The 26,518-nt window shown below is 69.0% G+C and overlaps 1 protein-coding gene across 4 annotated transcripts in view; it reads left to right on the forward strand.

Moving 5' to 3' along the window:
• Positions 1-26,214, forward strand: part of ARHGEF25 (Rho guanine nucleotide exchange factor 25) — a 31,954-nt gene extending 5,740 nt beyond the window's left edge. For 3 of the 4 annotated variants that reach the window (XM_044995810.1, XM_044995809.1, XM_044995811.1), the window contains exons 3-17: positions 10,253-10,572; positions 11,647-11,736; positions 13,555-13,679; positions 15,770-15,836; positions 16,234-16,337; positions 16,789-16,858; positions 17,343-17,432; positions 17,813-17,905; positions 18,722-18,772; positions 19,472-19,549; positions 20,171-20,362; positions 21,735-21,915; positions 22,305-22,528; positions 22,890-22,991; positions 25,399-26,214. In XM_044995810.1, coding sequence (XP_044851745.1) covers positions 10,253-10,572; positions 11,647-11,736; positions 13,555-13,679; positions 15,770-15,836; positions 16,234-16,337; positions 16,789-16,858; positions 17,343-17,432; positions 17,813-17,905; positions 18,722-18,772; positions 19,472-19,549; positions 20,171-20,362; positions 21,735-21,915; positions 22,305-22,528; positions 22,890-22,991; positions 25,399-25,488 — 1,877 coding nt within the window. In that variant the 3' untranslated portion in view covers positions 25,489-26,214. Of the gene's footprint in view, positions 1-1,386; positions 1,601-10,252; positions 10,573-11,646; positions 11,737-13,554; positions 13,680-15,769; positions 15,837-16,233; positions 16,338-16,788; positions 16,859-17,342; positions 17,433-17,812; positions 17,906-18,721; positions 18,773-19,471; positions 19,550-20,170; positions 20,363-21,734; positions 21,916-22,304; positions 22,529-22,889; positions 22,992-25,398 lie in introns of those variants that run through there. The other variant, XM_044995812.1, reaches the window with a different exon arrangement.
• Positions 26,215-26,518: the final 304 nt, after the last annotated feature.

Below are 26,518 nucleotides of genomic sequence, written 5' to 3' on the forward strand. Positions count from 1 at the left end.
GGCCTTTTCAGGGGGAGTTTGCTGAGAGGCGCTGGGGGCTCTGTCCTGACACACGTCTGGAGAAATCCTGCGTCTGTCCCAAGTGGGGGAACAGCATGAGCCCCACCCCCCAGACCCACACACGAGGGACACTCAGGCCCCTTGGTCCGTGTAGCCCCAGCCTCCCCACTGAGCCGGCCAGTAAGGGGGCCGGCTGGTGCCAATGGTTTCCATGCTGTGGCTGCCCCCCCTCCCCCCGCAGGTTGAGCTGAGCCCCCCCCACCCCAATTCTTAAGGCCCCTTGCTCCATTCCCTGCCTCCCTGTGCCAGCCAGTCTCCTTCATGTGGTACATCCCAGCCCAGTGTGGGGCTGGCCCCACGGCTGCCTCACAGGCCCAGCTGCCCTGGGAACGGCCCCGCAGCCCCTGCCAGCCCAGTGACTGTCCCTTCCTGGTGCTGAGCTGTGAGGTGGGCGGTGCCCTCGGGCCGGTTGGCACAGACACCCAGGGGCAGGGGGTACGGGGCTGGTGCGGGGCTGGGGGGCCGCTGGGCTGTCTGAGAGACAACCCCAGTGGTTGGTTCTGAAGGTTCTGTGGGGTGGGGCCTGCGCCGGGGGGGTGAGGCGCACCCCAGGATCGTGCCCCACTTCCCTGCCCCCCTGCTTCCCCCGTGTCCCTCACCCCCAGCGGTGGCCCCTGAAATGGCAGAGCCGGTGCCAGGCTCCGGGCAGTGACTCAGGCGCTGGCTCCGGCCCCAGGCTGGGGGGCGACGGGCAGCAGATGGCACTGCGGTGCGGGCAGATGGATGGCTCCCCCGCAGTGCACTTTGGGGGGGGCAGTGATTAATATTGGAGGGGCCGATCCAGACAACACAGGCCTCTTGCTCTGCTTTTCCCCCGAGGGGGGGGTCCAATTGCACCTTTCAGCCCCCCCCCCTTTGGGGCTCAGTCCCCCTTGCTCTGGGGCAAAGGAGTCACTCCCTCCCCCGTCACCCCTGGGGTGGGGAGATTTGGCCATAAGCTACAAGCTCCCCCCACCCCCGGCTGTGGCCTCCTCACTGGAGGAGGGGGGCAGGCAGCTGGGGCTGCCCCCACGCCCTGCCAGGCCTTGGCGAGGGCACGAGCTGGGGCCCGCCCGGGACCCCCGGCTGCCCAGCGCCAGGTGCTCCCCGCTGCAGGCCTGCGCCTCTGCAGTCTGGCTGCAGCCTGGGCTGGGAAGGGCCCAAGGGAGCGAGGGATGGAGGCAGGGAGAGGGGGAGGGATGGAGGGATGGAGAGGGGGAGGGATGGAGGGATGGAGGCGGGGGAGGGAGAGCCCAGGCTCCTCCTCGCTGGCAGCTCAGTTCAGCCCCAGCCCCAGCCCTGTTATTCCAGCGCTGAGCGTGCAGCGGGCAGGAGCCCTGGGCCCCCCGGCTTCCCCCGGCTCCGTGCCCCCATTCCCGCCGCCCGCTGCCCCCCCCCCCCCGCTGCCCGGTCTATGGCTGGCACCTCTCGGGCAGCGGGCGCCGGTGCCCAGCACGGCCGGGCGGCACCATGAAAGGGGGGCACCAGCCGGGCTGCTCCTGCCAACACTTGTTCCGCAAAGTCCTCGCCAAGTGCAGCTGCTGTGACGCCCGGGCGCGAGGTCAGTGACTCCCCTCCCCCAACACCCTGCTCCCCCCCTGCACTGGGGCGCTGGCCCCTGCGGGCACCGCTCTGGGGTACGGCACAGCGGGCAGCAGCTGCCCCCGGTGCAGCCAGCTCAGCCTGCAGATGCCCCATGGCCTCGCCCCGCTGCCCAGTGCAGCTGCGCCAACAGGCGCATGGGGGGCGCGGGCGAAGTTTGGACCAAGAGAGATGGGCAGATTTAGAGCTGGGGGGGGGCTGAGGGGGAGGGGGGACTGGTGCGTCGGTCAGGGTTAAGGGCTGGGTCCTGGGGTTGGGTTGGTGTCTCCGTGGTGGGAGTGTGTGGGCGGCCCAGGGTGTATCGGGGGGGGGGGAACCCCACAGTCTGGGGGAGGAGGGTGCGTGCTGTGCCCGGACTCCATCTGTCCTGGCCATTCACCGTCCGCCTGGGGGGGGGGCGGGAGGGGGCCTGGCTCCCCCGCGGCTCCACGCTTGGCACAGGGGCCCTGCCCTGTCCCCCAGCCTGAGGCCTTGCTGACCTGGTGGGGAACGAAGCCCCCACTCTGGTGCCGCTGGCCATTGCTCATTTCCCACTGCCTGCACTGGGGCTGCTGGGGGCTGGGGGGGCATCGGTCCCCCCTCAGTCTGTCTGTGCACCCCAGGCTCTTACCCCCTTGCCCCCTGCCCCCTGGGGCCCAGCCCCCCCTCGCCCTGCACCACAGCAGGAATTTGGCTCCTGCACCAGGACCGGGGATCTGCCCAGGGCTCAGGGTGGGGCCCGGTGTCCCCCTGAGCCCCACCTCTGCCTGGAGCCCAGACTGCACGGCAGTTCCAAGAAGGGCCAGTAGGGGGTGCCCTGTCCCAGCCGCTCAGTTCCACTGCGCTACCCCTGCTGGGTGAGGGGCCTGCAGCATCCCCATCCCCCCCTTCTCCCGGGGGTGCTCTGTGCTCAGGGGCAGCTCCTCTTCCCTGGGTTGAGGGGCATCAGCAGAGCTGGGGGAGCCCAGGGCTGGTCAAGCTGGTGGCTGCGGGTCAGGATTGAGGGGCACTGGCAGAGCTGGACGGGGGGGGGGGTGTCCGGGGTGGCCCCGTGACCGGGGGGGGGGCATCTCCATTGGCCCCGTGGCATGAGGGTCCTTTTCTGTTCCATGATCCAACCTCTGGCACTTTCCTTCCGGGCCCCAGAGACGTGTCTGATGGGGGAGACCATGTGAGCCCCCCCACACTGCAGGTTTGGGAGCGTGGGACAGCTTAATAAAACTCCTGGGTCCCATTCCTGGCTCTGGGTCAAAAGGTGGTGGGGTGAGACTGGGAGGCCAGGACTCCTGGGTTCTAGCCCCAGCTCTGTGGGGGAGTGAGGGCTAGCGGGTTAGAGCAGTGGGGGCTGGGAGCCCAGGACTCCTGGGTTCTAGCCCCAGCTCTGGGGGGGAGTGAGGGCTAGCGGGTTAGAGCAGTGGGGGCTGGGAGGCCAGGACTCCTGGGTTCTAGCCCCAGCTCTGGGTGGGAGTGAGGGCTAGCGGGTTAGAGCAGTGGGGGCTGGGAGGCCAGGACTCCTGGGTTCTAGCCCCAGCTCTGTGGGGGAGTGGGGGCTAGTGGGTTAGAGCAGTGGGGGCTGGGAGCCCAGGACTCCTGGGTTCTAGCCCCAGCTCTGGGGGGGAGTGGAGGCTAGTGGGTTAGAGCAGTGGGGGCTGGGAGCCCAGGTCTCCTGGGTTCTATCCCCAGGTGTGGGGGTGTGTGGGGGCTAGCGGGTTAGAGCAGTGGGGGCTGGGAGGCCAGGACTCCTGGGTTCTGTCCCCAGCTCTGGGGGAGAGTGGGGGCTAGTGGGTTAGAGCAGTGGGGGCTGGGAGCCCAGGACTCCTGGGTTCTAGCCCCAGCTCTGGGGGGGAGTGGGGGCTAGTGGGTTAGAGCAGTGGGGGCTGGGAGCCCAGGTCTCCTGGGTTCTATCCCCAGGTGTGGGGGTGTGTGGGGGCTAGTGGGTTAGAGCAGTGGGGGCTGGGAGCCCAGGACTCCTGGGTTCTAGCCCCAGGTCGGGGGGTGTGTGTGTGTGACCACTCACCTGGGGGCACAGTGGTGGCGTTCCTGGCCCCTAGCCCAGGGGATCCTCTCGGGGAGCTGCAGCCCATTGCTGTCTGTCTCAAGAGTGCCCCCAGCTGGCCAGCCTCAGGGCAGAGCGGGCTGATAGGGCGCGGTGCAGACCAGCTGCCCCCAGTGCCAGGACCTCTGCCCCTTCCCCACAGGCCTGGGTCACTGGCGGTGGCGGGGGGATGTCCCAGTGCCAGGAATCATGGGGAGGGTCTCGTTGCCAGGGGGTGTCCTGGGTCGGTGTTGGGGGCTGGACAGGCTGTAGGGGTGCTGGGGACCCAGTGTGGGGGGAGGGGGCACCCGCCAAGCTGCCAGGAGAGAGCTGCTCTCCGGTCACCAGCCCCCACACTGCCACATCCACGTCCCCTCGCCCCCAGTACCCACCGACCTCAACCCCCACCTGGCGCGCGACTGGCTGCGCCAAGCGGGGCTTTCACCTGCTTCATGGTAGAGAATGAGATGAGAGCAGAGAGGGGGCTGCTCTCAGCCCAGGACTCCTGGGTTCTGTTCCTGGCTCTGGGAGGGGAGTGGGGTCTAGTGGGCTAGAGTGGGGGTGGGGCTGGGAGCCAGGACTCCTGGGTTCTATCCCCATCTCTGGAAGGGGGGTGGGGCTCTGCTCAGTGTATGGGGACCCTAACCCTTGCCTGGGGCCCACACTCTGTCTTGTCCCCACCCCCCAGATGCACCCAGCGCAGCAGACCCCTCCCCCGTTCAGGCTTGAGGGTCCCCTCAGAAACCTGGCATTGAAATTCTCTTCTGTTACTGAGAATTCTCCCCCCCCCCCGCCCGCGTCACAGCTGGTGTGTTATTGTAGGGTCTGCTTGGAGTTATGTGGCTGTATCCAGACTGGTGTGTTATTGTAGGGTCTTTCTGGGGTTATGTGGCTGTACCCAGACTGGTTTGTTATTGTAGGGTCTTCCTGGAGTTATGTGACTGTATCCAGACTGATGTGTTATTGTAGGGTCTTTCTGGGGTTACGTGATTGTACCCAGACTGATGTGTTATTGTAGGGTCTTCCTGGAGTTATGTGACTGTATCCAGACTGATGTGTTATTGTAGGGTCTTTCTGGGGTTACGTGATTGTACCCAGACTGATGTGTTATTGTAGGGTCTTTCTGGAGTTATGTGACTGTACCCAGACTGGTGTGTTATTGTAGGGTCTCCCAGGAGCTCTGGACTGGGCAGACTGGGATCCTTTGTTGGGAGCTTGCTGGAGGGCACAGGGCTGCGGGCTCTGCTCTGTTATCATAGAGTCTCTCGCCAGACTGGGTTCTTATTGGTGGGTTGCTCCTGCTGGCATCGTTTGGCAGGAGTCCGACCCCTCCGTGGGGTGATGGGGGCTTGGTCAGCCGAGCGGCCTGGGGGGACATGGTTGAGGGCCAGGGAGGGGGGCAGCCCTGGGGCAGGACCCAGTGTGGAGCCAGCCGGCCGCAGCCAGAGGCGACACAGCCTCCCCCCCCGCCCGGCCTGTCTGCCCCCTTTGGCCTAGAATCTGGGGGGACCCCCCCGTGTTGGTCCAAAGCTCCCGGCTCCCCTGAGCGCCAGAGGGGCCGGTCGCACCCGCACTTCCCCCAGTGGGTCCCAGCAGGACAGGGCCGAGCCCTGGGGAAAACCCCAGGCCACAGGGACCCCGCCTGATCGCCCCACAGGTCTCTCCAGTGCGAACCCCACACCCCGAAATGGAGCCGTTGTGACCACGGACAATGTGAGCCCTGGCCAGACACCCCCCCACTCCCACGCCTTGCTGGATAGCCCCCAGCTGCCCCCCCAGCCCCAGGTTTCCTTCCCCTGGCAGGGTTCGCCCCCCCCCCCGGCACGGGGTTCGGCTCCCAATGCCTGGGGAGGGCTCTGTGTGGGAGGGATGAGCTTACAGGTGTGTGGGGGGGTGCAGCACAGACAGCCCCGCCTCCCCCCCAGCCTAGCAAACCCGCTGAGTCAGCAGTAGTGTCCTGTTGCTCCCAGGCTCTGTGGCTGGGGGCCTGGAGCCGTGGGGTGGGGAGGGGGGCGCTGGCTGCCCAGTGAGCCTGGAGTCCTCCCCCAGCTGATCTCCCTGTGTCCCCCCCCAGCTGACACCCCCCAGGCTCCTCCCCCAGCTCACTGGCTCCTCCCCCAGCTGACCCCCACCCAACCCCCAGCTCCTTCCTCAGCTGACGCCCCCCCCAGCTCCTTGGCTCCTCCCCCAGCTGATCTCTCCAGGTCCCCCCCCCCCCCAGCTGGCTCCCCCAACCCCGAGTTCTCTGGTCTCTTGCCCCCCCCAGCCAATTCTCTTCCACCCAGGTTGATCGTACTGCCCCCTCCTCCCAAGCCCCCTGCCCCCCCCAGCCCGGGGCCTGCACCCCCCCAGCCCAGCCTGTTTATACAATAATAAAATCAACATTTTTTTGTCAGCCTCATTAAAATAAACAGAACGTAATGGGAAAAATGTTGGCAGGATCCCGGGATGGGCGGCGGGGGGCGGAGTGCCCTGCACTTAACCCCCTGGCTGCTGCCTGGGAGCCCCTCCCCCAGAGACCGGCCCCAGTGTGGGGCAGGTCTTAGCGCCACCCTCCCCACCCCGCCTGCTGCCTGGAGTCCCCCCTTCACTCCAGCAGCTCCCCCTCCACCAGAAAGGGCGGCAGGGACCTGACTCCCCCTCCAGTATTTTCCTGTTGGAGGGCGTCTTCCCAGAATGCCCCCCAAAGGTCCCACATGGCCCCTCACCATCCAGGGGTGCTGCAGAGAGGTGCCCCTCAGCACCCTCTGTTCTGAGTCAGCCGTGTGCCCTGCTCATCCCCCTTTGGTTGGGGTGGGGGCTAGGAGGCAGGACTCCTGGGTTTCCTCCCTGGCTCTGGAAGGAGAGTGGGGTCTAGTGGTTAGAGCAGGGGGGAGGGCTGGGAGCCAGGACTCCTGGGTTTCCTCCCTGGCTCTGGAAGGAGAGTGGGGTCTAGTGGTTAGAGCAGGGGGGAGGGCTGGGAGCCAGGACTCCTGGGTTTCCTCCCTGGCTCTGGAAGGAGAGTGGGGTCTAGTGGTTAGAGCAGGGGGGAGGGTGGGAGCCAGGACTCCTGGGTTCTCCTATCTCCACTCGCAGGGGTTGCTCAGCCCACAGGCCTGTCCCCAGGGCTCAGTAAACCCAGCCACGCTGAGCGCTGCCCACCCTGGGGCGTGGCTGGCGCCGGCTGCCAGGCCTCTGCATGTTGAGCCCGGTGCCTAGTGCCAGCCCGGGCGCGGGAGGGCTGGGGAGACAGCGAATGCAGCTGCCTTTGCTCAGCTCGGGCGCCTGGCCGCCGTCCCAGCCACGCTCCACACCAGCCTCAGCCCCAGCACTGCAGCTGTCCTCTCCCCCATGGCCACCCAGCTCCCCCACCTCAGCCCTGGCACCAGCACCGCCCTGGGGGGCTTCCTTGGGCGAACTGGCCCGTGCAGGGATCCCCCACGTTACTGTGAGCATCACGTGGCTCTGATCCGGGGCAGGGCACTGGCTGGCACGGGGAATGGGGCATGGGGACTTTCTCCTCTAGGGGGCGCTGGCTCTGATCCAGCCCTCGGGGCAGGGCACTGGCTGGCTCAAGGGGGCAGGGAGTGGGGTACGGGGCCTTTCCCCATGGGGCCTTTCCCCAAACCCCGTCTCTGGGGCCCTGCCCCCCACTCCACGCCCCGCCCATGGGGGTCGTTAGGAGCCTTTACAAGAAAACTAAATGATAAAGAACCAAACTCAAGTCACACAATCCCCTGCCCCTCCCCCGCCCAGCCCGAGGCTCGGCCCCCGGCCCCCCCCCCACCGGGAACAGCGGGTGGAACAGGCCGGCCACTCGCCAAGAACCTCTCCGTGCACGTCCCCCCCGCGGGTGTGTGGCCCCTCCCCGGCGCACGGGGGTGGTGGCTCCCGGGAGCTGGGCCGTGGGGGCAGGATGCTGGTGCCGGAGGGTTCGGGGCGGCACCTCCTGATCCCTAGGGGGCGATTAGGGGCTGCTGGGGGGGCATCTGGGAGCAGCCCCCGCCGGGGCTTGGAGCCAATAACCGTGCCCTGCTGCTTGTGCCAGGCTGGCCCATGGGGTGCTCCCCTGCTGCCCCCCCCATTCCCTGGGCCTCTGTCCCCATGCCAGGGCCACTCCCCAGCTCGGGGGGGGAGAGGTGCTGGCTCGAGATGTCCGAGGGAGCCCCTCTCCTGGGGGGGTGGCATGATACCCTACCAGTGTGCCCAGGCCCCTCCACCTCGCCCCTGCTGGCGTGGCCACGTGGGTGGGGCGCGGTGCCCGTGGCGGCGGCTTGACACGTCCCGGGCTCCTGACGCAGGCGAGGTTATTTCGGGAGCAGGTGCAGTCTCACTGCATGGGATTATCACCTCCTGCCAGGCGCTGGCCCAGCCCACGCCGCCCCCCCCCCCACCTTGCTGGGCCCTGCCGGCGGGGGGGCCTTCCCTCCCCCTGTCCTGCCTGCTACAGGTCTTGCTGCTGACTGATAGCTGTGCTGAGAGCGGGCACCGTCAGGGTCAGTGCCCTGGGCACCTGGCTGGGGTGGCAGGGGAAGGGTCTCCCTCAGGGAGGGGATGGGGGGGCGGTCCAGCGTGGGGGAACGTTTCTTGCTTCTCGAACGCATGTCCCAGTTTCCCCAAAGCAGACAGCAGGGGGCGCTGCTGGGAACCCAGGACTCGGATTCCTGGGTTCTCTCCCCAGCTCTGTTGTTTTGGGGAGCCGCCTCCCTTGCCGTCCCTCCCAGGAGATGGGGCTGGGATGAGGCTCCCCAGCTGGGTAAAGTGTGGGTTCGAAATGGGCTGGAGGCGAGGGGGGGGGGGAGATAGGGGACGGGGGGTTGTTTCCAGTGGGGGGAGGAATCACAGCTGGAGCTGGGATCTTTGATGCAATCCTGCGTATGGACAAAGTCCTGTTTCCCCCGAGGCAGCAGGAATCAAACAGCGGGAGGCTGGTGCTTTGCTCCCATCCCAAGCCGCTTCCCAGTCCGTGCTGTGCCCAAAAGCTCTCACGCTCTCTAGGCTGCTCTCAGGGCCATGTTCCTGTGCTTTTTCTGCTGCTTCTCTTCAGGTAGCCAGAGCTCCATCCAAATGATCCCCAGCCCTCTGGGTGGCCCCTCGCCCCCATAGCTCAGATTCCTGACTGGCTGGTGCTTTGGGTGGTGGCTCTTGTGGTTTTGCCTCTCTCGTGCCATAAAGGAGCTTAATTGCTTCTCATGTTTATCTCGCATGCACTCCCTGGACCCGATTATCCAAAGAGCTCACTCTGCTCCCCTTTAGGTCCTGATCCCTGGGGCCTGAAATGCCCACGGGCCCTGGGCACGGGGAGGTGAGCTCTTCGGAAGCCCTGGCTCCCCAGAAGCACTCGGGCTTGCGGGGAGGGCAGGGGGCTTTGCAGGGGGTCTGCAGGCCGGAGAGGATGAGGCTGCAGCCGACGTGCCAGGGCCCTCCGGCGCCGGCTCCGTTCCGCAGCTGGAATTGTTTGGAATAGACGGGATTAGATTTCTGAGCTGGGCTAAGTCCCAGCAGCCCCCCCCCACCCACTGCCAGCGCTCCCCGCTGTGGGGCTGAGGGTTGGGGGCCTGGACACGTGGGCCTCTGTGTCACCCCCTGTGCTGCAAACCCAGGGGCGAATGGCGGCTCCAGCCGGGCTGCTCAGGGCCTGGGTCGTCCCTTCCCAGGCATTTGATCCCATGCTGCCAACCGGGCCCCGGAGAGACTTCACTTCTCTCCTGGGCCTGGAAAGAAGCTGCCAGCCCTGCCCACCCACAGCGGCCCCCCTCTACGCCCGCCTGGCACCCTCCCAAGCCCCTGGGGCATGACCCCCCAAACGCGATCTCTGCTCAGTGTGTGTGTCCCCCCCCCCCCCGGAGGATCGCATGTGAGAGCCCCCAGCATGTCTGTGTGCCCCACTCCTCCATGCCTGCTCAGGGTGCCCCTTGGCTCTCCACCCCCCCCCCTGTGCCACACCCACGGAGTGTCACGGAGTTTGGGGGAGACAAGGCCCTGCACCCCCTGCACCGTGACTCTCAGCCAGCCAGTAAAGCAGGTTTATTTAGATGACAGGGACACAGTCCAGGACGGGCCTTGCAGGTGCAGACAACAGGACCCCCCAGTCGGGTCCATCTTGGGGGGCCCCAGGGAGACCAGAGCCCTGTCTGGGCCCCCGTCATTTCCCCAGCCAGCTCCGAACTGAAAACTCTCCAGCCCCCCCGCCCCCTTTGTCTCTGTCCCGGGCCAGGAGGCACCTGATCCCTTTGTTCTCCAACACCTTCCGTTGGCACCTTGCAGGGGAGGGCCCCAGGCCATCAGTTGCCAGGAGACAGGGTGTCGCCAGTCTCTGTGCAGACCCCATCGCACTGGCCCCCTAGGGCTCTGCAACAATCCCACCCCCCTAGACACTCGAGAGGTGCATAGGGGAAACTGAGGCACCCGCACAGAGAAAACATTAAGAACATTCCCACTTTGCCACACAGAGTTTCCCCCCGGCCCACCCGGAGAGTCAGCCCTCGCTCCTCCAGAGCTTCTTCCCCATGCCAGGACCCTGCCTGCCCCCTTCCCACCCTGTGCCCACCCGGTGCCAGCCCCCTGCCCGCCCGGTGCCTGCCCCGCTCTCTGACCCCCTCGGCCTCTCTCCCGCAGAGTCCTACTCCGTGGCAGGCAGTGATGGCAGCATCTCGGCCTCGGTGGCCTCCATCCAGCCCCAGCCCTCGTCCGGCTCCGCGCCCAGCTCGCCCGGCTCCCGGCGCTCCGTCAGCACCCTCAAGAAGTGGCTGACCACACCGGTGCGCAAGCTGAGCACCGGCAGCCTGGCCAAGGGCGAGCGGAAGCCGGAGGGGCGGCCCCGGCGCGGGGGCGAGGGCAGGCGGCACGGCCGGCAGGAGGAGAGGAAAAGCATCGACCTGGGGCTGCTGGGCAAGGCTGACGAACCCCTCGCTGCCCTCCGGGAGCCCAAGGGCACGGTGAGAGCATTGGGGGAGGGGCTGGGGCCGGGCCCTGCCATGGTGGGGCTGAGTTCCCAGGGGCTGGGCACTGCCATTAGGGGGCTGGTTTCCCAGGGGCCGGGCACTGCCACGGGGAGCTGGGCTCCCGAGGGCCAGGCACTGCCATGGGGGGCTGGGTTCCCGGGGGTCGGGCACTGCCATGGGGAGCTGGGCTCCCGGGGGCCAGGCACTGCCATGGGGGGTTGGGCTCCCGAGGGCCAGGCACTGCCATGGGGGGCTGGGTTCCCGGGGGTCGGGCACTGCCATGGGGAGCTGGGCTCCCGGGGGCCAGGTACTGCCATGGGGGGCTGGGTTCCTAGGGGCTGGGCACTCCCATGGGGGGCTGGGTTCCCAGGGGCCGGGCACTGCCATGGGGGGCTGGGTTCCCGAGGGCCGGGCACTGCCATGGGGGGCTGGGTTCCCGAGGGCCGGGCACTGCCATGGGGGGCTGGGTTCCCGAGGGCCAGGCACTGCCATGGGGGGCTGGGTTCCCGGGGGCTGGGCACTGCCATGGGGGGCTGGGTTCCCGGGGGCCAGGCACTGCCATGGGGGGCTGGGTTCCCGAGGGCCAGGCACTGCCGTGGGGGGCTGAGTTCCCGCAGGCCGGGCACTGCCATGCGGGGCTGGTTTCCCGCAGGCCGGGCACTGCCATGGGGGGCTGGGCATTGCTATAGGGGGTTGGGCGCTGCCGTGGGGGGGCTCTGGGTTAGCAGTTCCGGGGTGGCACAGGGAGCTGATGACGTGTCAGGACACACCCAGCGCCCGCAATCTGCCCCCCGCTTGGGGCCGCCCCCTCCCCTGCCCTGGCAGGGCTTGAGGCCCCGGCTGGGAAAACAGCCTCATGAATTCAGTTTCCCCTGGAAAACAGGGATCCGCCGTGGGGGGCGCCTGACCCCCTGAGGGAGAGTGAGGGCTGCGGGGGATGGAGATCGGGGGCAGGGGGTGTAGCCCCCCCCATCCTGCTCCAGGGCAAACTGAACCTGTGGAGCCCCGCCCCCGGCAGAGCTGCAGTCCTAGCCCCCATCTGACCCCACCCCCCCCGGCGTGTTGCAGGAATCGGGCCCCGCGGGGGGCGAGCGGCTGCCGGGCCTGGCTCTGCTGTGCAGCCTGCTGGAGGGGGGCGCCGCAGAGGCAAACACACAGGTGAGGAGGGGGCATTGAGGGCGGGGGCTGGCACCGCAGGAGACCCCCCCTTTTCCCCTGGGGGACGAGCAGGGGCGGTGGTGCCCCCCCAGAGATGGGCACACGCCTGGCCTCACGCACAGACACACCCCGTGCACACGCAGACACGCCCCACGCACACCCTGTGCACACCCCCCACACACCCTGTGCACACGCAGACACGCCCCACGCACACCCTGTGCACACCCCCCACACACCCTGTGCACACGCAGACACGCCCCACGCACACCCTGTGCACACCCCCCACACACCCTGTGCACACGCAGACACGCCCCACGCACACCCTGTGCCCACCCTGTGCACACCCCACGCACACCCTGTGCACACCCCCCACACACCCTGTGCACACGCAGACACGCCCCACACACACCCTGTGCACACCCCCCCCACACCCAGACACGCCCCACGCACACCCTGTGCACCCCCCCCACACACCCTGTGCACACCCCACGCACACCCTGTGCACACCCCCCACGCACCCTGTGCACACGCAGACACGCCCCACGCACACCCTGTGCACCCCCCCCACACACCCTGTGCACACGCAGACACACCCCACGCACACCCTGTGCACACCCCCCACATACCCTGTGCACACGCAGACACGCCCCACGCACACCCTGTGCACACCCCCCCACACCCTGTGCACACGCAGACACGCCCCACGCACACCCCTTTGCACACCCCCCACACACCCTGTGCCCACCCTGTGCCCACCCCACGCACACCCTGTGCACACCCCCCCCACACCCTGTGCACACCCCCCACATACCCTGTGCACACGCAGACACGCCCCACGCACACCCTGTGCACACCCCCCACATACCCTGTGCACACGCAGACACGCCCCACGCACACCCTGTGCACCCCCCCCACACCCTGTGCACACGCAGACACGCCCCACGCACACCCCTTTGCACACCCCCCACACACCCTGTGCACACGCAGACACGCCCCACGCACACCCTGTGCACCCCCCCCCACACCCTGTGCACACGCAGACACGCCCCACGCACACCCCTTTGCACACCCTGTGCCCACCCTGTGCACACCCCACGCACACCCTGTGCACACCCCCCACACACCCTGTGCACACCCCCCACACACCCTGTGCACACCCCCCACATACCCTGTGCACACGCAGACACGCCCCACGCACACCCTGTGCACACCACATACCCTGTGCACACGCAGACACGCCCCACGCACACCCTGTGCACCCCCCCCACACCCTGTGCACACGCAGACACGCCCCACGCACACCCCTTTGCACACCCCCCACACACCCTGTGCACACGCAGACACGCCCCACGCACACCCCTTTGCACACACGGAGAAGCTCACGCATGCACAGACAGGCCCCGCACACACGCCGTTGCACGCACAGGTGGGCCCCCACGTGCACACAGGCGCTCCAAGCAGACACACTCCTGTGCAGACGCATTCACGTGGGAGGGGCCTCCCGCCCCGTCCTGGCTCTGGGGGGCTCAGCAACTGCAGTGCTGGGGGCAGGTGGTTGGAGTTTTCCGTGTCCCACCGAGGGCCCCTTCCAGGGCAGGCGCCAACTCGCCTGTTGAGGGGGGAGCTCTGCCCCTGACACATGCACCTGAGGTGCGGGGCCCCTACCCCTGCCCCCCATGGGCCCCTGCACCCCCCCACACCTGGCGGGGTCTCCCAGGGCTCTTTGCCCAGCAGCCTCTAGGCCCGTTGCCAGTGCCCGGGTGGGAGTGGGCAGGGCTGCTCCGTGTCCCCGAACTGTGTCTCCCCTCCCCCTGGCAGGGCCCCAGCCCCCTTCGTCTCTCCAGTGACCCCCAAGGCCTGGCCCCCCCTGAAGAGCTCCCCAGGCAACCCCCGGAAGAGATAACGAGTGAGGAGGAGAGAAAGAGTGCCTTAGAAAAGAGTATGTAAGTGGAGCCGCTGCGCCCGCGGGACAGGGCGGGGGGTGCCAGGGGTCGGGGATGGGGGTTCCTGGGGGGAGGTGCCAGGGGTTGGGGATGAGGGTTCCTGGGAGGAGGTGTCAGGGGTGGGGGTTCCTGAGGGGAGGTGCCAGGGGTCAGGGGTGGGGGTTCCTGGATGAGGGTGCAAGGGGGCATGGATGGCGGTTCCTGGGAGGATGTGCCAGGGGTCGGGGATGGAGGTTCCTGTGGGGAGGTGCGAGGGGTCAGGGATGGGGGTTCCTGTGGGGAGGTGCGAGGGGTCAGGGATGGGGGTTCCTGGGGGGAGGTGCCAGGGGTGGGGGATGGAGGTTCCTGGGGGGAGGTGTCAGGGGTGGGGGTTCCTGAGGGGAGGTGCCAGGGGTCAGGGGTGGGGTTCCTGAGGGGAGGTGCCAGGGGTCGGGGATGGGGGTTCCTCGGGGGAGGTGCCAGGGGGCATGGATGGGTGTTCCTGGGGGGATGTGTCAGGGGTCGGGGATGGGGGGTTCCTGAGGGGGAGGTGCCAGTGGTCGGGGATGGAGGTTCCTGGGGGGAGGTGCGAGGGGTCAGGGATGGGGGTTCCTGGGGAGAGGTGCCAGGGGTCGGGGATGGGGGGTTCCTGTGGGGGAGGTGCCCGGGGTCGGGGATGGAGGTTCCTGGGGGGAGGTGCGAGGGGTCGGGGATGGGGGTTCCTGGGGAGAGGTGCCAGGGGTCGGGGATGGGGGGTTCCTGTGGGGGAGGTGCCAGTGGTCGGGGATGGAGGTTCCTGGGGGGAGGTGCGAGGGGTCAGGGATGGGGGTTCCTGGGGGGAGGTGCCAGGGGTCGGGGATGAGGGTTACTGGGGGGAGGTGCCAGGGGTAGGGGATGAGGGTTCCTGGGGGGAGGTGCCAGGGGTGGGGGTTCCTGTGGGGAGGTGCCAGGGTCGCGGATGGGGGTTCAGTGGGGGGCGGTGCCAGGGGGCATGGATGGGGGGTCCTGAGGGGAGGTGCCAGGGTCGGGGGTGGGGGGTCCGGGGGGGGAGGTGCCGGGGGGCATGGATGGGGGTTCCTGAGGGGAGGTGCCAGGGGTCGGGGATGGGGGTTCCGGGGGGGGAGGTGCCAGGGGTCGGGGATGGGGGTTCCGGGGGGAGGTGCCAGGGGTCGGGGATGGGGGTTCCTGTGGGGGAGGTGCCAGGGGTCGGGGATGGGGGTTCCGGGGGGGAGGTGCCAGGGGTCGGGGATGGGGGTTCCTGGGGGGGAGTAGCCAGTGGTCGGGGATGGGGGTTCCTGGGGGGAGGTGCCAGGGGGCATGGATGGGGCTTCAGGGGGGGAGGAGCCACGGCACGGGGAAAGGGTTTACGGGGGGGACGTGCCAGGCGTCGGGGATGGGGGTTCCTGGGGGGGCGGTGCCAGTGGTCGGGGATGGAGGTTCCTGGGGGGAGGTGCCAGGGGTCGGGGGTGGGGTTCCTGAGGGGAGGTGCCAGGGGTCGGGGATGGGGGTTCCGGGGGGAGGTGCCAGGGGTCGGGATGGGGGTTCCGGGGGGGAGGTGCCAGGGGTCGGGGATGGGGGTTCCTGGGGGGGAGGTGCCAGTGGTCGGGGATGGAGGTTCCTGGGGGGAGGTTCCAGGGGTCGGGGGTGGGGGTTCCTGAGGGGAGGTGCCAGGGGTCGGGGATGGGGGTTCCGGGGGGGAGGTGCCAGGGGTCGGGGATGGGGGTTCCTGGGGGGAGGTGCCAGGGGTCGGGGATGGAGGTTCCTGGGGGGAGGTGCCAGGGGGTAGGGACAGAGTTCCTGGGTGGGGGCTGCCAGCAGGCAGGGGCAGGGCTGGGGGTGCCAGGGGCAGGGCTGGGGGGTCCTGGGGTGCTTGGAGCAGAGGCTGCGTCCCCAGCACTGCAGGGGTTTGCTAGGGACGGATCCCGGGGTTGGGGGCGACCTCGAGCCTAGGTCCCTCCCCGCCATCGCTCTGGGCTTGAGCTGGGAGGGGGCCGAGGCGTCTCCCCTCTGGCAGCCGAGGGCGGGACAGGGAGGATGCATGGGGGGGGGGTCTCACAAGGGGCCGCGGCCCCTCCCCACTTTCAGACTTCGCCGTTCCCTCCCGTGGGCAGGTTCGTCCTCACGGAGCTCGTGGAGACGGAGAAGATGTACGTGGAGGACCTGGGCCAGATAGTGGAGGTGTGAACCCCTCCCCCCAAGCCCCCTTCCCCGGGCAGCCCCCTGCTCCTGGGCTCCCCTCCCCCAACAGCCCCCTGCTCCTGGGCTCCCCTCCCCAGACAGACACCAGCCCTAGGGCCCCCCTCCCTGGGCAGCCCCCCACAGCAAGCAGCAGGCCCGGTCCTAGAACCTCCCCGAGTACCCCCCCGACCCCTCCCTCAGCCCCAGAGCTCTACCCCTCCCTGGGGTGAGCAGATGCTTCTTCCTTGGCCCAGCACCTCCCACCGGGAGCCCTGCCCCCCCCACACACCGGGAGCCCCGCTCCCCCTGCCCCAGCCTGGGCAGCAGCAGAGCCCCACCCCCACCCCGTGTGCCCCCCGGCGCCAGCTCCCCGCTAACCCTTCCCTCCTGCCCCCAGGGCTACATGGCGACCATGCGTGCCCGGGGCGTGCCCGAGGACATGGAGGGGAAGGACAAGATCGTCTTCGGGAACATCCACCAGATCTACGACTGGCACAAGGAGTGAGTCAGGGGATGGGACCCCCCCCAGCCCCCTCCCCCTGCGTGGGTCCCAGGGAATCCCCCCCCCCCCCAATGCTTTGTTCCAGGGGCTGGGTCTCCCTGTGCTGCCAGGGCCAGGCCGGCTGCCTCCCCCCACCCACGTATAGGCCGGGAGGGGCACACAGATATACCCCTAAGAGATCTCTACAGCGACACCCCCCTTCTGCCCGCTGCAGGGGGGATGCTCGGCTCTGGCAGGATCAGGGAGACGTCTGCGGGTGCCAGGCGAGTCCCCTGCTTCCAGCCATCCGGTGCCCTGCTCTGCCCTCTCCCAGACGCGGTCCCTTGTGGTGCCCGTGCCAGGCCGCGTGCTCGGCCCCTGGCACACCCGGCTGCCTGAGGGGCTGCGGGGGGGCAGAGGGTCGGTGGGGGCCTGCCCCATGGTTCTCAGCCCTCTCTGCCCCTCCCCCAGTTACTTCCTTAAAGAGCTGGAGAAATGTCTGCACAACCCGGACCTGCTGGCGCAGCTCTTTATAAAGCACGTGAGTCCCGGGCGTCGCTGCATGTGCCCTGCCATGCCAGCCTGCCCCTGGCACGGCCCTGCCCCCAGGCCCCACCCCTCCCTGCCCCCGGACCCTGCCCCCAGGCCCCGCCCCAACCTGCCTTGCCAGCCTGCCCCTGGCACTGCCCTGCCCCCAGCCCCCCCCCCGCTTCCTGCCCCACATCGCAAGGGCCCCGCACCATGGGGCTGGCTGCCACCTCGCCTGTGGGCACGTAACTGCCGGGCCTACCGGCTCCGCTGGGGGCTACCACAGGGCTCGGCTGGCATCAGCCACCCCCCTGTGGGGACAGACGCGGGAGCATGTTCCAGCGTGCTGTAGCGTGTGGTCGCATGGGCTGGCACGTGTTGGGGGGTGTGCGCATGTGTGGGGCGTGTACTGGCGTGCATTGGCATGTGCTAATGTGCATTGGCGTGTGCTGGCGTGTGCCTGGGACTCTTGTCACCTGCCCCCCGTTCCCTTCCAGGAGCGCCGTTTGCACATGTACGTCGTTTACTGCCAGAACAAACCCAAATCGGAGCACATTGTCTCTGAGTACATCGACTCCTATTTTGAGGTGAGGGGACCCCGGTTTCCCCTTCCGGCCCCTCTATGACCCCCCAACAGCTGGGACTCTGGTTACCCCCATTGGACACCCCCCCACTCTCTCCCCCTCTGCAACCTGCCCCATGCTCCCCCCTCCCCCTGTGCAACCTGTCCCATCCAACCCCCCCTCGCTCCTCCAGCAGCGAACCCCAGCTCACCCCATCCAACCCCCAATGCTCCCCTGGCTCAACTGACCCCCCCACACACTTACTGCCCCAGCCAGAACCCCAGTTTCCCCATCTGCCCCCCACCCTGCTGCCCTGGCTGGCCCCTCCCGACCCTCCTGGAGGTGGGCGGGACCAGGCCAGTGCGGGGCATGAGGGAGCTGATGTGCTGCCTCTGTTTCCCCAGGAGCTGAAGCAGGAGCTGGGCCACAGGCTGCAGCTCAATGACCTGCTGATCAAGCCGGTGCAGAGGATCATGAAATACCAGCTGCTGCTCAAGGTGAGAAAGGTCTGCCAGGGCCAGACACGCTCCGCCCCAAGCCAGCCGCCCACACCGGGCTGCCAAGGGCTATGGACACTCCACCCCAGAGCCAGCCGCCCACGTCGGGCTGCCAAGGGCTGAGGATGCTCCATCCCCGAGCCAGCTGCTCACACCCTGCTGCCCAGGGCTGGGGACGCTCTGCCCCGGAGCCAGCCGCCCACACCGGGCTGCCCAGGGCTGGGAATGCTCTGCCCCAGAGCCAGCTGCTCACACCCTGCTGCCCAGGGCTGGGGACGCTCTGCCCCAGAGCCAGCTGCTCACACCCTGCTGCCCAGGGCTGGGGACGCTCTGCCCCAGAGCCAGCCGCCCACACCGGGCTGCCCAGGGCTGGGAATGCTCTGCCCCAGAGCCAGCTGCCCATGCTGGGCTGCCCAGGGCTGTGGACGCTCCACCCCAGAGCCAGCCAGCCACGTCAGGCTGCCCAGGGCTGGGGATGCTCCGCCCCAGAGCCAGCCCCACATCTCTCCTATGCTCCTCAGCCCCCGCCCCTCCACCCGCTAGCCCTGGGTTCTCCAGAGTGTAACCACCTGCTCTGGGTTGTGTTGAAGGCTTGGTGTGAAAAGCAGCGAACCCAGCATCCTGGGGACCCGGCCCTGTGAGCCAAGTGGGACAGGGTGGCTCTGAACCAGGCTCCCAGCCCTGGCGTCCTGCCCTGGCACACTGCCGGGGGCACGAGCCATCTGCTTGGGGGTTAATTGGGGCCATGCCAGCCCCTTGGGAGGGGTCGGGGCACCCCCTTTCCCGTCCCACAGTCTCTTTTCTCTTGCGTGCCAGGATTTCCTGAAGTACTACAGCAAGGCCGGGATGGACACGGAGCAGCTGGAGGTAGGGACCGTGAGAGCTGGGAGCGGGGTGGGGGGGCGCCCGGCCCATGAGCCTCTGCCCAGGGCAAGGCCCCACTGGACTGGGGGTTGCCCCCTGCAAAGGCACCATTCCAATCCTGGAGCATTGTCGGGGGGATTGGGCAGTGTTTCCATGGGGACAGGGTGAGGTTGCCAGGGGGCAGCAGGCAGCATTTCCATGGGAACGGGGGACCATGGGGCAGCGTCTCCATGGGGACCAGGAGGGCAGTGGGCAGCATTTACGTGGGGACCGGAGGGGGACGGGGCAGCGTCTCCGTGGGGACCGGAGGGGGCATGGGGCAGCGTCTCCATAGAGACCGGAGGGGGCACGGGGCAGCAGGGGACCGGAGGGGGCAGTGTCTCCATGGGGATCGGAGGGGGCACAGGGCACCTCCGTGGGGACCAGAGGGGGCACGGGGCAGCGTCTCCATGGGGACCGGAGCGGGTGTTTGCCAGGGGGGTTCATCCTGGGGTTGGTTCAGTTCCCATTGGGAAAATGAAAGCAACTGGGTCATTACATGGGCAGTGTGTGGGGGGTGCCCGAGTCTGGGGATAACCCACCCAACTCTGCCAGTGCCCCTCACTCCCGACTTGCAGCCCCAAGTATCTGCAGCTCCTGCCACCCAGGACGCGCCGGGCCCCGGGCCTCTCCCCGGCTCTCACCCCCCCCCTTGCCTCGCAGAAAGCCGTGGAGGTGATGTGCTTCGTGCCCAAGCGCTGCAACGACATGATGAACGTGGGGCGGCTGCAGGGATTTGAGGTAGGAGTCGGGGGGCGGGGGTGGTCTCTCCTCTGAGCTCTGGGCATTGGGATCCCTGGGGGGGGGCTCCAATCAATCGTCTCCCCCCCCCCCATGCGTAGGCCCTGTGCTGGGGCAGCCTTTGCTCCAGGGGGGTGGAGGAGGCTCTGCTATCAGCCTGCCAGGCCCCCCCACAGGGGCACTCTACGACCCAGGGATGTGGGGGGGATTAGGGGGGTCTGTGCCCACTGGGGTTGAGGGTTCCATGTCCCTGTGGGGCGTGTGTGTGGGGGGGTCTCCATGGCTCTTTGCCCATATTCCAAGGTGCCGAGCCGGTTCCTGGCTGCATTCTGCCCTCTCGCCTGTTTGCTGAGCGGCCACCAGAGGGCACCGATTTCCCCCAAGGATTCCCTGGAGCTGGGATCCGAACCTGAGCACCCCAGTGGGTCCCCCCGTGGGGCCGTGGCTGTTCCCTGATTGGCCAGATGGAGTGGGAGCTGCTGGGGGGCTGGGGCGTGGTCAGGTGGGGGCGCCGGCAGGGTGGGTCAGGTGTTTGTGGGGTGCAGGGGGGTGACAGGAAGTTGGGGGGCTGGGGTAGGGGAGCTTTTGTCCCCCACGTGACCCCCCCCCCGCCCCCTCCAGGGCAAGCTGACGGCGCAGGGGAAGCTGCTGCAGCAGGACACGTTCTGGGTGACGGAGCAGGACGGCGGGTTCCTGCCGCGCTGCCGGGAGCGACGCGTCTTCCTCTTCGAGCAGCTCGTCATCCTCAGCGAGCCCCTGGAGCGGCGCAAGGCCTTCGCCACGCCCGCCTACCTCTTCAAGAGCAGCATCAAGGTACCGCCGGCAGCCCCGCCCCCACCTCGAGCAGGCCCCGCCCACCCACGGAGCCCCGCCCCCACCTCGAGCAGGCCCCGCCCACCCACGGAGCCCCGCCCCCACCTCGAGCAGGCCATGCCCACCCATGGAGCCCTGCCCCTGGCAGGCACCTCCCCCACCTCGAGCAGGCCACGCCCACCCATGGAGCCCCGTCCCTGGCAGGCACCTCCCCCACCTCGAGCAGGCCACGCCCACCCATGGAGCCCCGTCCCTGGCAGGCCCCGCCCCCACCTCGAGCAGGCCATGCCCACCCACGGAGCCCCACCCCTGACAGGCACCTCCCCCACCTCGAGCAGGCCACGCCCACCCACGGAGCCCCGCCCCCACCTCAAGCAGGCCACGCCCACCCATGGAGCCCCACCCCTGGCAGCCCCCCACTCTAGCAGGCCACACCCACCCATGGAGCCCCGCCCCTGGCAGGCACCTCCCCCACCTCGAGCAGGCGATGCCCACCCATGGAGCCCCCACCCCCAGCAGCCCCCCACTCTAGCAGGCCACACCCACCCATGGAGCCCCCCCCCACACCTCTGGCGGGCCACACCCTGCCCATAGAGCTCTGCCCCATCTCTAGCAGGCCACACCCACCCATGGAGCCCTGCTCCCAGCAGCCCCCCCACACCTCTAGCAGGCCACACCCACCCACAGAGCTCCGCCCCTGGCCGGCCCTGCCCCCACCTATGGAGCCCCACCTCTGGCAAGCCATGGCCCCACCAGGGAGCCCTGCCTTTATCAGCCCCTGCCCATGCCAGAAGCCCAGCTCCCACCAGGGAGCCCCGCCCCTAGCAGGCCTCACCCCATCCTAGCCTCAGGAAGCTCCGCCCACTCAGGCAAGCCCCGCCTCTCAGAGAAGCCTCCTGCCCCCTTTGGTGAGACCCAAATGGTTGGAAGCTGGTGCCCAGCCCAGAGCTCAAGCCCTGGGGGCATCTCGTGGGGCAGGACCCACAACCTGCCCCCCCACACACACACAGCAAAGGGGGCAACATGGGGTTCATAGGCACCTTTCCCAGGGGCAGCTTCCGCCCCTGCACCCTCCCCGCCCTGTGACCCACGCCTGGGGGTCGCTCCCCGCCCCTGCACCCTCCCCGCCCTGTGACCCACGCCTGGGGGTCGCTCCCCGCCCCTGCACCCTCCCCGCCCTGTGACCCACGCCTGGGAGCCCCCCCTGCCCCTCTGCACCAGGGGGACTGGGACCAGAGCCAGGGTACCCTCGAGGGGAATTGAACGCCCCCGGCTGTGCCTCCAGTATGGGCCCCAGGCCCCTGAGGGGAGGGGGCAGCTGGTGGGGGGGGGCTGGGCCGGCTCCCCGCTCAGGCCGGGCTCCCTGCGGCAGGTCAGCTGCCTGGGGCTGGAGGAGGACGTGGAGAACGACCCCTGCAAATTCGCCCTGACGTCGCGGGGCGCCGACCGCAGCAGCACCCGCTACGTGCTCCAGGCCGCGGCCCCGGAGATCGCCCGGGCCTGGGCGGCCGACATCAGCCACATCCTGGAGACGCAGCGTGACTTCCTCAATGGTAGGTGCCCCCCACTCCCCCACCGGGGCTGCCCCAGCTCCCCTCCCCCGGCCCTGGGCTGCCCCGGCCCCTCCCCCGCCCACAGCTCCGCCCCCTGGGCTGCCCCACCCACAGCTCCGCCCCCTGGGCTGCCCCGCCCACAGCTCCGCCCCCTGGGCTGCCCTAGCCCCCCTCAGACCTCCGGGTTGCCCTATCCCCCTCCCCCTGGGTTGCACTTCCCCCCTCCCCCCTTATCTCCCCTACCTAGAGCCCGGCAGGGGAGGGGAGCTGTTCCCCAGGCGTGTGCGGCCCGTGTGCCGTGTGAGCGCGAGTGTGGCTCTGCAGCACGTGACACGCGTGTGGCCCCCGTGTGTCACGTGATGCCCTGTGTGGTTCCCTCCCCCCCCCAGCGCTGCAGTCGCCCATCGAGTACCAGCGGCGGGAGAGCAAGTCCCACAGCCTGGGCTGGGCGGGGGCCCTGCGGGCATCGCCGCCCAGCGGCCCCCTGCGGCCCCACTCCTCCGCCTCCATGGACAGGAACACGGGGCCCGGCCTCCGGGCCTACAACTCCTCCCTGCCCTCCATCTACCTGCCCAGCAGCCACCCGCGCCCAGAGCACCCACCGCCCACTGAGGTACTGGGGGGACTGGCGTGCGGGGGGCAGGGACTGGGGGGCCAGCTGAGGTTGGGGGCGGGGGGCCGGGACTGAGGTCAGGGGGGCCCAGCTGAGGTAGGGGGCGGGGGGCAGGGACTGAGGTCGGGGTCTGGGGGGCCCAGCTGGGGTAAGGGATGGGGGGCAGGGACTGAGGTCGGGGTCTGGGGGGCCCAGCTGAGGTAAGGGATGGGGGCAGGGACTGAGGTCGGGGTCTGGGGGGCCCAGCTGAGGTAAGGGATGGGGGGCAGGGACTGAGGTTGGGGTCTGGGGGGCCCAGCCTTGGGGAAGTCCCTTCACTGAGCCAGGACTCCTGGGTCCACTTCTCATGCTTCCCTTGCAGCCTGCCCGCAACCAGAGCTCCCCCGCGCCCAGGACGGCCTCCCCGGCCCACGTCTGCCTCAACTTCCCCAGGGGCCCCCAGCCAGGCGAGCCCCCCCCTGGGGTGAGTGATGGGAACAGCTCAATAAGGGCCACACGGCTTCCTGGGCTGGAGCTGGGGGGTGAGGAGCAGGTGGGGGGGGGGGCTGGGGCCATGGGGGCTCACCTCCTGCTTTGCAATAGCGTCCCCCTGGGCCCTGCCGGTGCCCCCCAACCCAACCCGCAGCCCCCTGCTATCCCAGTCCTGGGCTCCCCCCCAATCCCAACCCGCAGCCCCCTGCTATCCCAGTCCTGGGCTCCCCCCAACCCATCCCGCAGCCCCCTGCTATCCCAGTCCTGGGCTCCCCCCCAACCCAACCTGCAGCCCCCTGCTATCCCAGTCCTGGGCTCCCCCCCAACCCAACCCGCAGCCCCCTGCTATCCCAGTCCTGGGCTCCCCCCCAACCCAACCCGCAGCCCCCTGCTATCCCAGTCCTGGGCTCCCCCCCAATCCCACCCCGCAGCCCCCTGCTATCCCAGTCCTGGGCGCCCCCCACTCCCAACCCGCAGCCCCCTGCTATCCCAGTCCTGGGCTCCCCCCGAATCCCAACCCGCAGCCCCCTGCTATCCCAGTCCTGGGCTCCCCCCCAACCCAACCTGCAGCCCCCTGCTATCCCAGTCCTGGGCTCCCCCCCAACCCAACCTGCAGCCCCCTGCTATCCCAGTCCTGGGCTCCCCCCATTCCCCACCCGCAGCCCCCTGCTATCCCAGTCCTGGGCTCCCCCCAGTCCCAACCCGCAGCCCCCTGCTATCCCAGTCCTGGGCTTCCCCCCAATCTCAACCCGCAGCCCCCTGCTATCCCAGTCCTGGGCTCCCCCCAACCCAACCCGCAGCCCCCTGCTATCCCAGTCCTAGGCTCCCCCCAACCCAACCCGGAGCCCCCTGCTATCCCAGTCCTGGGCTCCCCCCCAACCCAATCCGCAGCCCCCTGCTATCCCAGTCCTGGGCTCCCCCCCAACCCAACCCGCAGCCCCCTGCTATCCCAGTCCTAGGCTCCCCCCAACCCAACCCGCAGCCCCCTGCTATCCCAGTCCTGGGCTCCCCCCAACCCATCCCGCAGCCCCCTGGTATCCCAGTCCTGGGCTCCCCCCAATCCCAACCCGCAGCCCCCTGCTATCCCAGTCCTGGGCTCCCCCCCAACCCAACCTGCAGCCCCCTGCTATCCCAGTCCTGGGCTCCCCCCCAACCCAACCCGCAGCCCCCTGCTATCCCTGACCTGGGCTCCCCCCCATCCCAACCCGCAGCCCCCTGCTATCCCAGTCCTGGGCTCCCCCCATTCCCAACCCGCAGCCCCCTGCTATCCCAGTCCTGGGCTCCCCCCGAATCCCAACCCGCAGCCCCCTGCTATCCCAGTCCTGGGCTCCCCCCAGTCCCAACCCGCAGCCCCCTGCTATCCCAGTCCTGGGCTCCCCCCAGTCCCAACCCGCAGCCCCCTGCTATCCCAGTCCTGGGCTTCCCCCCAACTCAACCCGCAGCCCCCTGCTATCCCAGTCCTGGGCTCCCCCCAACCCAACCCGCAGCCCCCTGCTATCCCAGTCCTGGGCTCCCCCCGAATCCCAACCCGCAGCCCCCTGCTATCCCAGTCCTGGGCTCCCCCCAGTCCCAACCCGCAGCCCCCTGCTATCCCAGTCCTGGGCTCCCCCCAGTCCCAACCCGCAGCCCCCTGCTATCCCAGTCCTGGGCTTCCCCCCAATCTCAACCCGCAGCCCCCTGCTATCCCAGTCCTGGGCTCCCCCCAACCCAACCCGCAGCCCCCTGCTATCCCAGTCCTTGGCTCCCCCCAACCCAACCCGCAGCCCCCTGCTATCCCAGTCCTGGGCTCCCCCCCAACCCAATCCGCAGCCCCCTGCTATCCCAGTCCTGGGCTCCCCCCCAACCCCCCCCGCAGCCCCCTGCTATCCCAGTCCTAGGCTCCCCCCAACCCAACCCGCAGCCCCCTGCTATCCCAGTCCTGGGCTCCCCCCAGTCCCAACCCGCAGCCCCCTGCTATCCCAGTTCTGGGCTTCCCCCCAATCTCAACCCGCAGCCCCCTGCTATCCCAGTCCTAGGCTCCCCCCCAACCCAACCTGCAGCCCCCTGCTATCCCAGTCCTGGGCTCCCCCCCAACCCAACCCGCAGCCCCCTGCTATCCCAGTCCTGGGCTGCCCCCCAATCCCAACCCGCAGCCCCCTGCTATCCCAGTCCTGGGCTCCCCCCCAACCCAACCCGCAGCCCCCTGCTATCCCAGTCCTAGGCTCCCCCCAACCCAACCCGCAGCCCCCCGAGCCCCGTACCTGCAATGGTCCCATCCGCTGGGGGTTTGTGATCAGCTCCTGTGAGTTCAGGGCTGAGGCCTGGTGGTGCTGGGGGGAACGGGGGGTTCTGGGGAGCAGACCCAGCGCAGTGCTGGGGCCGGGGGGCCGGCTGACTCTGGCTGTGTTTGTCCCTGGCAGGCCCTGAGGGGGGCAGGCTGCCCGCTCCCCGAGCCGGGCTCCGACACCCCCAGCGCCCGGCTCGCCAAACTCGACGAAGACGAGCTGTGACCCACCCCCCACTGGGGACTCTGGAGGATGCTGCTGCCCCCTCCCTCACAGACTGGAGCGAAGCCGGGGAGACCTGGGGCCCCGCACCCCACGCTGCCCCCCCCGGGAGGAGGGGCAGCCAGGCAGGGACCACGGACATGACCTTGAGCGTCTTCCTTTTGGCCAAGGCCCCTCATGCCTCATGAGGGGAGTACGGGGGTCTGCCCCTCCCCCACCCAGGACCCTTCGGTGCATGGAGCCGCCATGGGGCTGGGCAGTGGGGTGCTGGGGAGGGGGGAAATGGGGCTCTGGACAGATGGGAGGGGTGCCTCTGCCCCCGCCTGGGAGCTGGGTTGGACCCAGCTGGACCCCGACCCCGTCGCCCCGACCCCCCGTTGCGGCCCCCACTTTGTGGGGCGGGGGCGTTCCCAGACGTCCCCACCGTGCTCCCTGGGGTTGTTTAGCAGCCCCAGGCTGTCAGGGCCCTTCCCTTCCCACCCCCCATCTCTGGCCCCCGAGATTGCAACATGCCCCCCCACCCCCCAAGCCTGGCCCAGCTGCCCAGCCCAAAGGTGGCTTCTCTCCCAGGCTTCACCTCCCCCCATGGGAATCGTGCCCCCTTTCTGGACCAGGGAATGCAATGCGGGGCCCCCCTGGGCCCGCCCCCCCCCGGGCCTGCAGGCCCCTGTATATGCATGTGCCGGGCCCGGGCGGGGGAATTATTTTGTTTAATAAAGTTTTTGGTTTATCAAATGGGGAAAAACTGGCTGAGCTTGGAGCCTCCCCCACCCCCTAGGGGGTGACAGCACCTCCTGTGCTCCTGGGGGGCAGCCCCCAGCCCCCCCGACCTGTAGGAGCCTGGTCCTGTGTGGGGCTTGTGCCTGTGTGGGGCAGGCCCATTTCCGGAGCATGGGCTCTGCCGCCAGGGGCAGCGCCACGCGCCACGGCCCCCCGGGGCTCAGGGCATGGGGGCAGCACCTCCTTACGCTGCTGACACCCCTGGCAGGGTCGGGCCTGGCTCCAGGGGTGGGGGGGGCAGCGGGGTGCCCCC

This window comes from Mauremys mutica, chromosome 20 (assembly GCF_020497125.1).
Source record: "Mauremys mutica isolate MM-2020 ecotype Southern chromosome 20, ASM2049712v1, whole genome shotgun sequence".
NCBI classification, from domain to species: Eukaryota; Metazoa; Chordata; order Testudines; family Geoemydidae; genus Mauremys; species Mauremys mutica.